General features: G+C 39.2%; 1 protein-coding gene across 14 annotated transcripts in view; it reads left to right on the forward strand.

The window, feature by feature from the left end:
* Positions 1–13,523, forward strand: part of LOC105684990 (Down syndrome cell adhesion molecule-like protein Dscam2) — a 92,556-nt gene that overhangs the window by 53,631 nt on the left and 25,402 nt on the right. For all 14 annotated transcript variants that reach the window (XR_007279893.1, XR_007279894.1, XR_007279895.1 and 11 more), the window contains exons 5-8: positions 2,303–2,420; positions 5,152–5,313; positions 5,441–5,724; positions 8,541–8,685. Coding sequence is in view for 10 of the 14 variants with exons in the window: in XM_048659730.1 (XP_048515687.1) it covers positions 2,303–2,420; positions 5,152–5,313; positions 5,441–5,724; positions 8,541–8,685 (709 nt within the window). In the remaining 4 variants the exon portion in view is untranslated. The remainder of the gene's footprint in view (positions 1–2,302; positions 2,421–5,151; positions 5,314–5,440; positions 5,725–8,540; positions 8,686–13,523) is intronic.

The following is a 13,523-nucleotide window of genomic DNA, read 5'->3' on the forward strand; positions in this document are numbered from 1 at the left end:
TTTGAAATTAGTGTCTTCAAATTCGGTCGATCAGTTTTTTTTGTTCGTTTTATTTCATCTCGTTTTTCAATTTACATGACGATATGTTACATGGCGCGGTACGTACATATGTTAATTTAATTAGACGTGCATACTGCACTCGAAATTGAATAATTCATATCAACGTGAAGAGAAAACACGTACGAAACGATGCGTTTTGAAATAATGACGGGGAAGGTAGTTTTGTCGATAAATTTTCAAAAGAATCGTCACGTATACAGACGTATCGTCGGTGGGGCCGCTCTCCGCGTTGAAAATACAGTAGGACGAATACCGAAACCGAGCGTGGAAGAGGAATTCATTAATTTAAAATTCTGATAATATTTCGCGTTTTCGCTCTAATTATTTTTCTTCACCGACGCACCGACGCTGCCGCCACGGCGATGGCGGGGGTCGTTCCCTGGTGGATGTAAAAGCTGCCGCGGATTCTCGTTGTCTTCGCTTTGTTTTACATTTTCGGGCGCTGATTGCTGCCGCTGCAACGAACGGCGAAACTCAAAACCTTAGTTCCGTCTGCTGTGTATTTTTTTGTTTTCCTTTTTCTTTCTCTGTTTTTTTTTTTTTTTTTTTTTCTACTTTCGTTGTCTGACAACAATCTCCCGCGATTCCGCTGCTGCAGGTTTATTCAAATTCAACGTATTCCACGCGACTTCATCAACTCCTGCCCCGTTCCAACTTTCAAAGCCGGAGATATAACACGATAAAAAAAAAAAGTAAATAAATAAATAAAATGAATAAGAAGAAGAAGGAGACGAAATAAAACCGAACAAACCAACGCGAAAGAATAGAAGAAGAGATTGCAAAGGTTACTGAATTTAATTAATGAAATTTGCTTCCAACTGTCGTATATTATTTCAAAAGTCCTCGGGCTGAACTAGAAACTAGATTTTCGCCGATCCTCTCCACTGTACGGCGTAAAACCCAAACCATTTGTCTTCTAGGACCGGTAATATTTCGTCGCGGGTTACCTTACTCCGTGGGATAACTAAATTTTCGGTTGTTAGACAATGAGATACGAAAATCATATATACGTGCGTACATATACAGGTATTAGATTTAAACTTTGAGTGATTCGCTATCTCGGCTAAATTTATCATTAGATGTCATCGAACAGCGTACAGTATTCATGGCGTTATACACATAGTTTAATATCGTACATGTTTGGAAACCCGAAAGTGTAATTAAAACAGGTTGCAAAATTCACGCGGTAACAATTTATCACACCTCGGGACTCCCAGGACCACCCTATATATAGTTTCAAGCGAATATATATATATTTCGCACGCATACCCGTGCACGCTGGGATAATTTCGATATAATTTCTCTTTGTTACAAAGATTAAACGGAGTTCGTATTAATTAATTGTATCATATTATATATTTGTTACGCCTACTGGGGGTCCTAAAAACGTCAGCCAAATTATACATTTATCCATAAATTATGAGAATAACTTACGTATAATTTTTATTTTATGAGAATACCACAGACCATTTGGACGCACAAAAAAGGAAATTTTTATTCTAAAAATTTAATCGCATAGGTTGTTCGATTCGGGATAATGACAACAATTCATCGTTTACTTGTCTCTCATCTGGTCTGAAAAAAGGTTTTTTAATTATTTATCTTTGGTTTCTTAAATCAAGAGAATCAGTCGATCTCATTATGCTACGAATACGGAAGAGAAAAAGTTTCTCAAAATAATCCAGAGTAGTAAATGCGCTTAGGACTTTTATATTTTATTCCCGTCTCTTATTTTTTTTTTTTCTTCCTTCATTTTCACCGACCTCTTCTTTGGCAAATAAGGGAGTGGCGACACTTTAAGTTGACGTGCTATTTCCTCCATCTGTACACAATTTTTCCCCTCGGTTTTCCCCCATAAATTATTCCCTCACTAAACTATTCAATCGCCTTTCGTATATCTCTTTTTTTTTTTATTTATTTTCTCCTTTCACCTATGTAGCTCTATTTCTTGTACTCTATCGAAAAGCTATAAAACCGACCCCGCGTTTTCCGCGAAGGACGTCGCGACGTCGACGCCAAGAACCGGAAAACCTAAAATTCTCACTTGATCTAATATTGAAGGACACGAGTTTCTCGCTCTCTCTCTCCAATATACTCCTCACATCCAGTACAAATATATCCTTGCAATGTCTGATAAATTCTTTCGAACACCGAAGTGAAATTCGAATTTGAAAAAAAAAAAAAACTGAAATCAAATAAGATATAATTATTACATTTTCTGTCTATTTTTTTTTGTTCACAGATCACAGAAGCGCCGTTCCTCCGATAATTTTGGAACACTCAGGGAGCGTTCACGTCGCTCAAGACGAATCGGCTTCTCTAGTCTGCGTCGCACAGGCATGTCCTTCTCCGGAATACAGGCGAGTATAAAATGTCCGATCGAAAGAGCGCTAGCGAAAAAATGATCGAGAAATTATGTAATGATCCTTACGAAACGGAACGCGATGCATACCAAGGTAGACGATATGGATATTGTATAGTTTGATTTTGAACGGAGCCCCGGGGGCAGGAAACGAGACCTACGTCAGATTACTGTACATATTAGATTATGTATTATATTATATTATATGTATATGGAAGTTGTTTGCATCAGACAAGCCAGACTTGTTCGTGTTTCGTTTCCTTGAGGATATGGCGCGGGTTTTGTTCGCGAAGGATATGGGGAGGAGTGTACATAGAGCCCACGTCTCGAACGAATTTGAGGTTGTACTCCGGAAAGAGAGAAGAAAACCGGAATTTCACTTCACTTAACTTTGCCTCACTTCACTTCACTTCACTTCACCTCACTTCACTTCATCCTTCACCGCTGTATTTCCTATAGCGTTGCCTATTTACGCTCGAAGGTTTTTGCCATGGACAGAAATGACGATAATTAATTAATGTCGCCTTCGGCAAGCCCCGTCTTCTCTCTTATACTTTACGTTGTATAACCCGATATACAATAAATCTGCGAACCGATCCCCATTATTACATAGATTCGACGTCTCCTACGTAACCGTCAAGTTTTCCTCGAAGAATTTTCCGGAATTTTACGCGCTGTCTTACCCTGTACACCGATATTCCGGGGGTTGCGTAAATTTTGTTTCATAATTTCGATTTTGTTCAAAAGTGTTCCTTTTTTTTTTTTTTGTCTTTCTTTTCTTTTCTCTTGCCATTTCCCAACCACGCCGCACCCACCTTGTTTCACGCCTCATCGAATCGTTCGATTTCTTCTGCGAAAGAAGATCATTATTTCCCTCCGCCGAATGTATACGTTTACAAAAGCTCCGTTGCAGAAAAAAGAAAAAAATAATAATTCCCGGTCGTCCGAAAATTACGTGAAATATCAGAGTTACGAGATAATGACGTATACGTAGAGCACTCTTGTTTTGTGACAGAAATTGTTAGTGAAAAATAAGAAAACAAGAGAAGAGAAAAAAATGAAAGAAAGAAAAAAGCATGCAGTAATGTTTTACGTGTCCAAAATAATACCGTTCTCCAACAATATATATATTTCTACATGGCGTCTAGTCTCTAGGGGTGGATACTAGAAAACGTAAATTCAGAGGGCATGTCGACGTATATGCAAATGTGAAACGAACGTAGGAAGGTATGGAGCATGGCGCCTTTTTTTTTTTTTTTTTTTTTTACTTCTTTTTCGCAACTGCCACTGAATTCCAAAATATATATCAGCTCGCGCCGCTACGTGTACGACTGCAGTGGCCAGTATATCATCTAGTCAGGGCTAACACTTATAATTTAGATTTTCGCGAGCGTTCTCGGGATGAAAATTTTTGATGTTATGAGCTTTGATAATGAATTTTCGACGATTTTTAACAACGATAAAACCGAGGCATAGCCTGGATCCCCCTTAATTTCGACCGAACCCAATTGATCGAGGGTGATTGACCGCGAGGCTTCTAATTCGCGAATATTGTTTCGCCCTGCCGACCAACGCGATGACCGAGAGTCCTTCACGCGGTCTCAATTGGCAGCCAAGTGCCGATCGATGTCCTCCTCCTCCTCCTCCTCCTCCTCCTCCTCCTCCGTCTCATCCGTCTCGTCCTCATCCTTCTTCTCCGCGTCAATTGCTCTAATTAGAAATTTAACTACGATGTACGGAATTTTTTTCATTTCTCGCGTGCAAGAAAATTACTCTTTTCATATTTCCCTCTCTCTCTCTCTGAATTGATTTTTACAAGAGCAGATTCAGAAGTAAAAATCCCGAAAGTTCTTCTTTCTCTTCATACCTACCACCTCATGGTCAAATAATTTGTCCAGTCATCCGGAGATGATTTTTATTGTTGAAAATTGGCCAGTCTTTCTTTTCAACGTTGCACGGTGCAAAAGTGATGTGAAATTTCAAGAACGAAGTTGAATCTTACGATCGGGTTTATTAGGTTCTGCAGAAAATTTGCTCCGTATATAACGAAGTGAAAGAAACTCGAGGGGATGAGACTACTTGAAAAATGACGTGTATACCTACCGAGTTAAAGTTGTTGCTCAATCGGCACTAAGTTTGACTGCAGTTTCTGTCAACTTTTCCATCCACCCAACAGTCTACATTCCGAATGTCTAGTCTCAGAGCCGAGAGTAAAACTTCCGCGGACTATCTTCTTACCTTTTTACACACATATGTACATACCTATAAATATATTTCCTGTATACCTGTGTACGTTACCTACTTCACCACTTTAGCTGCAAGTTTTACCATCTCTCTCTCTCTCTCTCTCTCTCTTTCCCTCTCTTTTACCTTAGCGTTATCTTATCCAAAACGTAGCAAAAGTTTTTAACAGATACTACGGTCGTCGTGTTACCGGTGGAAAGTAAACTCCCGTGTAAAAGCTATGTGAAAAGCAAATTGTAGAATCACTTTTCTATCTCCCTATTTTCTTCTCTTTTTTTTTTTTTCTTTTTCTTCCTTCCGGTTTTCTTGCATTTTCCGGTTACAAGTTGGATGGATCTCTCTGCAGATCTTCGAAAGATGAGGGGGGGGGTATACGTGAATCTACTCTTAGCTTTGGCAAGTTTTCGCGCAAACAGTTGCGTACCAATGTAACATCCCACTGTTTTATATATATATATATATATATATATATATTATTCATGAAGATGGTTCTCGCAAACCGGAGGAGAGCCGATGCTTGTTCTTCCCGGACCACGAACGAGGCTTTTGGGACCCGTACTGGCCATCGAAGCGGTCACCGCTGAGGACAGCGGTGTCTACAGATGTTCAGCGGCAAATCCTGAGGGCGAAGCCAGCGCCGAATTAAGGTAATCCACCTAAAAATCGTTTGGCATTCTCGAAGAAAATAAAAAAAAAAAACTTAAATATTTCGATCGATTAGTCATCCGTTTCGTTTCAATCCCCGTTTCAACGATCTTTCGATTTTCCGCGCAGATTAACCGTGACCGCTCCCCTTCACGTCGAAGTTACGCCGCCGTTGCTGAGCGTTCATTTGGGAGGGAATGCGGAATTTCGTTGCGTAGTCAGTACGCACCCTCAAAGTGGTCAGCATTTCGTAACGTGGTACAAAGACGGCAGACAACTTCCCGGCACCGGTAGACAGTCGGAACTTCTTCAACTGAACGGAATTGGACGCGAGGACAGAGGAATGTACCAATGTGTCGTGAGAAGATCCGAAGGTGACACTGCCCAGGCATCGGCCGAACTGCAGTTGGGAGGTGAGTCTGATTTTCTGTTTAGCTCGTCGAAAGACACGGAGCACGCGAAACCGGGGAATATTATTTCAGCGCGTCGTTAGCCGTATCGAGATACCGAGCAGACGAAATTATTCGGTTTGCCAGGGTTAAAAAATTATATGAAAAATATTCTACGTCCTTCTGTAACGGACGTATGAATACGTATGACTTTTCCTTTTATACACCACCTTCCTATTTCGAGGTAACGAGATCTGGCGAAGGAAAAAGTTCCTCCGGGGTTCGGTATTATATCCACAACGACCCCGGTGGTCATTAAAACTCCGTAATCGTCGAACTTCTGTGTCCCAAACTTTTTATCGCTCAGACTCTGAAAATTTTGTTCAAAAATAATATCGAGGCTTGGAAACCAGAAGCAATTTCATTTATTTGGTTTCTTGTTTTTTTTTTTTTTTTCTTTTTCATCCACAGTGAAAATGCAACTCCACTTTCCTTTCCTTTCCTTTGGTTTTTTTTTTTTTTTTCTTGGTCTATTGGCGCGAGGTTTCATGGCCAATTCGCGGGTTATCCGAATCTCGAACAGTTGGTGGAATTCGTTGTACCTCGACGTGTCCTCGTCGTCTTGTCTTTTTCCATGGCAGTTTCCACGCTCTGGAGATACCCACTCTACGCGCATACATGCCTTATGTATAATACATGTATGTATATGTGAAGCTCGGTGTATTTCCCCATCTACCGGGGGAAGGCCTTTGAACAACAATGAAGTTAGCGTCGCGCTCGTCAGCGTCAGTAATGCACGGAATTCATGTCAAAGGGAATTTCGCAGAGCGAAACGGGATGGATGTTCTAGGGGAAGTAGATCGGGTCGCAACGGGTGCTCCACTCCGTTCAACCAAGAGACGAGAAATCACCGGCTAAAGTCTCCCCTCGGAAAGACACGTAGAAAAAAAAAGAGAAAAAAAAAAACAAAATTCTACATCATCTCGTAAAATTTTTCAACGCGTTTCTCGCGATAACACTTTTCTACTCGGTTGCGAGGATTGTTCAGAAGGGTAACGAAATTGTGGAGTCGATCGTTCCAGGTGTCCAAAAATTCGCTTTTCGTCTAATTCGAGGAATAAAATCTGTTGGATTTGCGAGCGATGATTTGACGAAACGCGCACCTTTCGGGGTTCGATGATATACACGCTTGGCAACAATTCTCAACGACGAGAGATATCTTTGACCTAGAATGTCTCGAGTGTCGGAGTAGAAAGCTCATCGAAAGCTCGCCGGTGTCGAGTTTAACGGAATTTCATCGCGTCGCATTTTTCAGAAGCTAAACAAGGGCAGAAATATCATCAACTTTAGGTAGTGTGATAATGGATACTCAACTTTTAATTAACCACGCCTCGTCGGAATCCAATGTAATGATGTGTTTCAATTAATTCACATTATCGTCCTCGTCGTCGTAGTCGTAGTCGTAATTTTTTCATCCAGATAGGGCTGACAACGAGTCCGTTCGATATTTTCGCAAGCTCGCGTACGTGGGCGTCGGATAAGTTTTTCCTCGGTACCTTTCAACATTTTTAATTTTTCCTTTTCTCTTCCTCTTCTTCGAAATAACGTACCGTCATCCGGCTGTCGAAAGGAATTCTAGCAGCTGTTCACGTTTCACCGAATCCATTGTCCCTGATACCCGTTGGAGTTGCCGCATCAGAATTTCCGCGGGAACACTGTTCAAATAATGTAGGGAGATGGACGGACAGGTTCGTCGATCAATGATCAATTCCTGCAATTCGGTGAACGGTGGAAAAACAACGCGATCCGAACCCTTTTCCCTTGATCCGCCGTCTTTGCCTTTTTCTCTTTATAATTCAACCCCACTACCCGATTTCGGAAAAGCCAGAAACCAACGAAGCCTCCATTATTTCGCCGATTGCCAGAGTTTAAATACAAATTACTCTTTACCGTGTACGCCAAACCCTCTATAGGTACACACACCCACGCGGTTGTACGCGCACGCATTCAGGTAACAACCCTCCATGAGATTTTCACAAAAGTTACATTCACCTCTTCCGAACAAATCAATCAACCGTTCGCTGGTTTGTTCTCAACCCTACGGGCACCGAGTTCCTATATTCTCTCTCTCTCTCTCTCTCCCTCTTTCACTCCTTCTTTTTCCTGACAAGGGTGCGAATAAACGTCCGCGCAGAAACATACAACGAATACCCATCGCCGAGGAAGAATGTCAAAATTTTGTCACGCGTAAATCGGTTCCGAAAAATTTACAAAACTTCTGAAAGAGAATTTTTACGTTTTCGAAACTGGAGAAAATTTTTCGATATTCCGTTCGTCTGGTCGGGTACACGATACGAGTACATCGCGCGCACGCGTACCTATATTTTTATAATAATTTTTCGCGTCTCGTCGTGATGCACAAAGAATTTTCCATTCCATGATTTTTTCCATTTCTTTTAGCAGAAATATGAAATGTGAGCAGACATCTTTTGTTCCAACGTACATTCCTTCCAGCAGACACTCGGAATGGGGTTGTCACCTCGACGGATACCTTATACCGTGTATACTTTTCCGCTCTCTCTCTCTCTCTCTCTCCGGGTGTGACTGTCTTTCCCCATTCTGGCAAAATAAAATAAGGAAAAAAAACGAAAGAAAAAAAGGGAAGTTTTCACGACCGAAGAGTAAAATTTTAGACACTCACTCTCGGAGTTGGACGTTAATTAATAATCGCAGGATGCGTTTCGTATTTTTGTTCTGGGTTTTTTTTTTTTTTCGTCCTCCCCCCCATTGAATCAGTGGACGCTAATTGTTTTCATTTTCGATTTTTCGTTTTATTACAGACGCACCACCCGTTCTCAGCTATTTGTTCATCGAACAAACTCTGCAACCGGGACCCGCGGTTTCCCTGAAATGTGCCGCCGTCGGGAATCCAACTCCTCAAGTATCGTGGGCTTTAGACGGATTTCCGTTACCGACAAGCGACAGGTAAGAACTAAATACTGTCTGTATTTATTCATTAGTTTTGAACAGGAGAAGTAAAAGAAAGAAAATGATTTATTATGTTTTTCATTAGAAGCAACACAATTACCGTTCAAATATGATGCAGGTTTAAAAGAAAAAATGTCCGACTCGTTGAATGAAACTCTACACATTTGTAAATACGTTTCTTTTTTTTTTCTCTAATTTATTCGATTCGATGACTGTTCAATAGAAAAAATTTCGTGAAATACGATTGGAAATTTATCTGCGTGCAGAGTATAGTACAGAGAGTTTTATTCGCACGGTATGAAGGGTTTTACGTATAAAACGAACGAAGTTACCGTACTACGTGAAACTGCAGTTCAGTTTGGTTAATTTAGTTCGGATTCAGTTCGATCTAGTTTAATTTATTGTTAGTTCAGTTTGTACAACATTTGCGAAAGTTATAGTGAGAGCGAGACGTACAATCGTGTAATAACAACGTTACTAGGTAAATATCACCGAACAGTTTTCGTTCGCACCAACAGTAAGATCGACGCGATCCGCTACCCTCTCTCTAAAAACTGGTTATCCCGTAACGAACCTTCCATAAGGGAAAGAATTTCAAAATTTTTACAACCGTTCAAAAAATTCATAAAAAAAATAGAATTCCATTATCTCTTTGACTTACCGGTATGTGGAGTAAATTTCTAAAAGTTATCCGGATAGAGGGGGGAAAAAAAAAAAAAAAGACGCGGTAACTGAACTGAACTGAACTGAATTGTACAATAAAATAATGTACCCAAACGAGCATCTGCTTGGCGCAGTGCTTTTGAGAATAATTTTGCGTCCGTTTATTCTACGTGGCTCTGTACATCGGTAGGTGCATACCTATATGCATGCGATATAACCGCACTGTATATATATATATATATACGAAGTTGAAGTTCATGACTGCAGCATCGGGTGCACATTGCGCGAGAAAATTCGGAAATGAACCGTTGAATTTCGCGTAGATAGTGGATGTGCTCGTACGTAGAGAGTCGCGTGTACGTGTGTAACGTTGCCATTGAATTTTCTCTTTCTCTTTTACCGTCTCTTTTTACTTTGCTATCTCCGGCAAGCCAAGTTTAGTTCGCGATGCTTTTGTGTTTACTCTGCATCATTCGCTCGTAGTCGTTCTTTTAACTCTTTCCTGCCGCTGCGGCAGCGCCAAACCCCGTTCGTTTATACCGCAAAACTCCGTCCGCTACTTTTTACTTTATTTTACTTGGTATTATTATTTTTTATTTTTTTTTCTATTTATTATAATAATTTCTCCTTTTTTTTTTCTTATATCCATCGAGAGCAGAAGCTTCCGTACCTTTGCGCAAAGACAACGTATCTCTTTCGCGTACAGTTTGTGAAATCTGCGAGAGAACATTTTTTTTTTTTTTCCAATCTGTGAAAAAAAAATATATACATCGAGACCATCTTTTTTTCTGTAGCATATTCGTCGAGGGCCGGCAGGGCGAAGGAATTTTATATTCCACCCTACTGGATGTCACACGAAACGCGTTATATGAGAGAAGAGAAAATGAAAAATAAAAAAAAAAATAAAAAAACACGGTTAAAACCAATAGCGGTTCAATTACGAATTCCTACTAGTCTCTGATGACAGGGTCATGTACGTGAAACAGCAAGTGTCGAAAAATAAATTCTACGCTTTGGACATTATATGTACATAGTGTATTTTTTTTTTTTCATTTGATTACCGTTTGTAAAAAAGATAATTTAACTTATTTTATTTTGTTTTTTTTTCTACTGTTCGACGGATGAAAAAGTTTTTCGGCGTTAACCACGCATCTAGGTGTATAGATGCGGCAACGGGCATTCAAATTTCACTCATATAACGGACTATAATTCCTGTTGAAATGGGCGAAATTTTTTTTTTTTCCCACCCTTGCAGTAAAAATATTGAAAGGGAAAAATATAAAGAAGAAAAGAGGAGAGAGAAAATGGAATAAACTGCTCGGTTATAAATTATCCGAGAAAATATATATGTGGGCGGAATCTTCGAACTATTGGAATCAGGATGTTACACGCCTGTATAGCTTCTATCTTTGTTTTCTGCTTTGAAAAGGTTGATTAATTCAGCGTAGTTCGGAAAAGGCGACATTTTCGACGAGCCGTGATAGATAGAGTTTTTCGCGAACAATATAAATCTGTTATAGTATACATCGCGAACCATAGGAAGGAAAAAAGAGAAGTGAGGAGAAACAAACGAATCTTTTATGCTATGAATAGGATTCACTCCCTGGATGAGAAAAAAAAGGAGATAGAAAAAAAAGTGTGGAAGTAAGAAAATTATTCGGACAAAAGAAGAGAAAAGGATGAAATTTTCTAAGACGATAGAAAATAGTGTCAATGGTGCCAATAGGCGATAGACATACGCGAGAACCGGTAGATAGCGGTTGAAATTCGAATACATCGTGATTTCTATCCACCCCATGGAAATTAGCATGCGAAAAAAAGATGAGACGGGATGAAAAAAGAAAGTTCATTAAAACGGTGCGCTCTGACTATTATTACTTCTTATAACGCTAGGGGTGTGTGTGTGTGAATATTATACGTATAAAGCGAGAGAATCGATATTTAGTTTCGAGTTTATACGGAAATTATACGTAACTCTATACACGTACATTCTAATGAGGATATACGACGACATAAACTCGCCTCCTGCAGGACGTCGCGTTGGATATTCCCGATTTTACCTACGCTGTGGCGTAGATACTACGTACACCTTCACTCACATAGGTTTTTGAAGTCCCCACTTCACGTCAAAGAGAATTTAAGGGCGCGAAAAAAGTGAAAAAAAAAAAATCAAAAATTTGAAAGCAAAGTAGGGAAAAAAAACTGCACTGCTTTCGCGTCGTGATCAGGATAATTAATAAGCACATATCTCACGTTTGTAATTAACGTTCGTGTCACACACGCCATATGTGTCCACGTTGCGGAGAAATAGGAGACACAAAAAGTAATGAAATACATATGCCTATATTGGAAAATATCAGAATTCTGAATTTTCCAGTCTTTAGATCTCATTCCCTCGCGGTCAATACGATCACATCTTTATTTCACTAGCAGAAAAATTGAGATACCTCGATGGGTCTGATTCGTAGCGTAGATACATTAGAAAAGCGTAGTACAAACTTCATTTTTGCCCCGAATATCGAAGAAATCCAAAGCGATACCGCTTGGATGTTTCGGTTTTGGGGTAAAAAATAAAGTATTTAAAAAATTGATCGTATGACACTTTCTTAACGTATTTTGACCTCGGGAATTCGAATCTGGAAGAAAAATTGATCCATCTCCAAAATTGACCGAGTTATCGCCGATTTTCAGCTTCTTGGGGTCAAAAATGAAAAATTGATTTTTTAGTCTATCTCGATGTTATTTGAGCTCAGGAATCCAAATCTGGAAGAAAAATTGACCAGTCTATAAAATTGATCGAATTATCGCCATTTTTTAGCATAAATTTGAGGATATCTCGAAGGGAAAAAATCGTAGCTCAATTTCGACAACGGATTCGTGTTCCTGAGGTCAAAATACATAAGAAAAGTGCCATACGATCAATTTAAAAAAATAAAAATTTTTGGTCAAAATTTGAAAAAATCGTAAGGGGTACCCCTTGGAAAAATCTCAAATTTTGACCAAAAATTTTTATTTTTAAAAATTGATCGTATGGCACTTTTCTTATGTATTTTGACCTCAGGAACACGAATCCGTTGTCAAAATTGAGCTACGATTTTTTCCCTTCAAGATATCTTTAAATTTATGCAAAAAAATGCATAAAAATGGCGATAACTCGATCAATTTTATAGATAGATCAATTTCGCTTCCAGATTCGGATTTCTGAGCTCAAATTACATTAATATAGACTGAAAAATCAATTTTTAATTTTTGACCCCAAAAAGCTGAAAATTGGCGATAACTCGGTCAATTTTGAAAATAGATCAATTTTTCTTTCAGATTCGAATTCCCGAGGTCAAAATACGTAAGAAAAACATACTAAACCTTATTAAAAAGATGATTTATTTTTTGCTCAAAAATCGAAGAAATCTCAAGGCGTATACTTCAGATCTTTCGCGATTTTGATCTGAAAATTCAACTTGTTGTTTCGACGGCGTTCGATAGGGTTCCATAAGCTATCCGTATTTCTTTTGATCTCAGGAACGCGGTTCCATCAAGTAAATCTAGCTAGGAATTCAGTTCTGCTAGGTTATTGATCTCGATAACATTTTTACCTGTACTCGAGAAATATAACATACGTGTACACGCGGCGCGCTGTGTTAAAAGACGAGGAGGTTGTAGCCTCGCCCGTTGATTTCATTAACATGTTAATTGGTTATCCGCTGTTCAATTAGTGTACAAAAAACTTCTGTACTCTGACTACAAATATCGATGGTATGGGAAGATCATTCTATACATCGAAAAAAGATATACCTCAACTTTATTTTTCAACGAAAATACCAAACGAAAAAAAAAAAAAAGGAAGAAAAGCAAAGGGGAAAAATAGAACATAATTTATAATTAAAATACAATTTCAATATCACCTAGTGTTCTCGAATACCGACCGTATACACGTAGGTATATACGTATAATGCACATATAGTATGCATATCACTGTCCGGATTCGCATCCCCATCGCCCTCGATGCGGGATTGCAGTTTCAATTTCCATCGCCGGTTAGGCAGAGAAAAACGAAAAAATGGCAAAATGAATTTAACAGAAAAAGAAGAGAGAGAGCGAGAGATAGGGGGATTGGCATAAATGACAGAGATATTTATGAAATGAATAATGGCGTGACCGGTAGAAAGTAGAGG

This window comes from Athalia rosae, chromosome 8 (assembly GCF_917208135.1).
Source record: "Athalia rosae chromosome 8, iyAthRosa1.1, whole genome shotgun sequence".
Lineage (NCBI taxonomy): Eukaryota > Metazoa > Arthropoda > Insecta > Hymenoptera > Athaliidae > Athalia > Athalia rosae.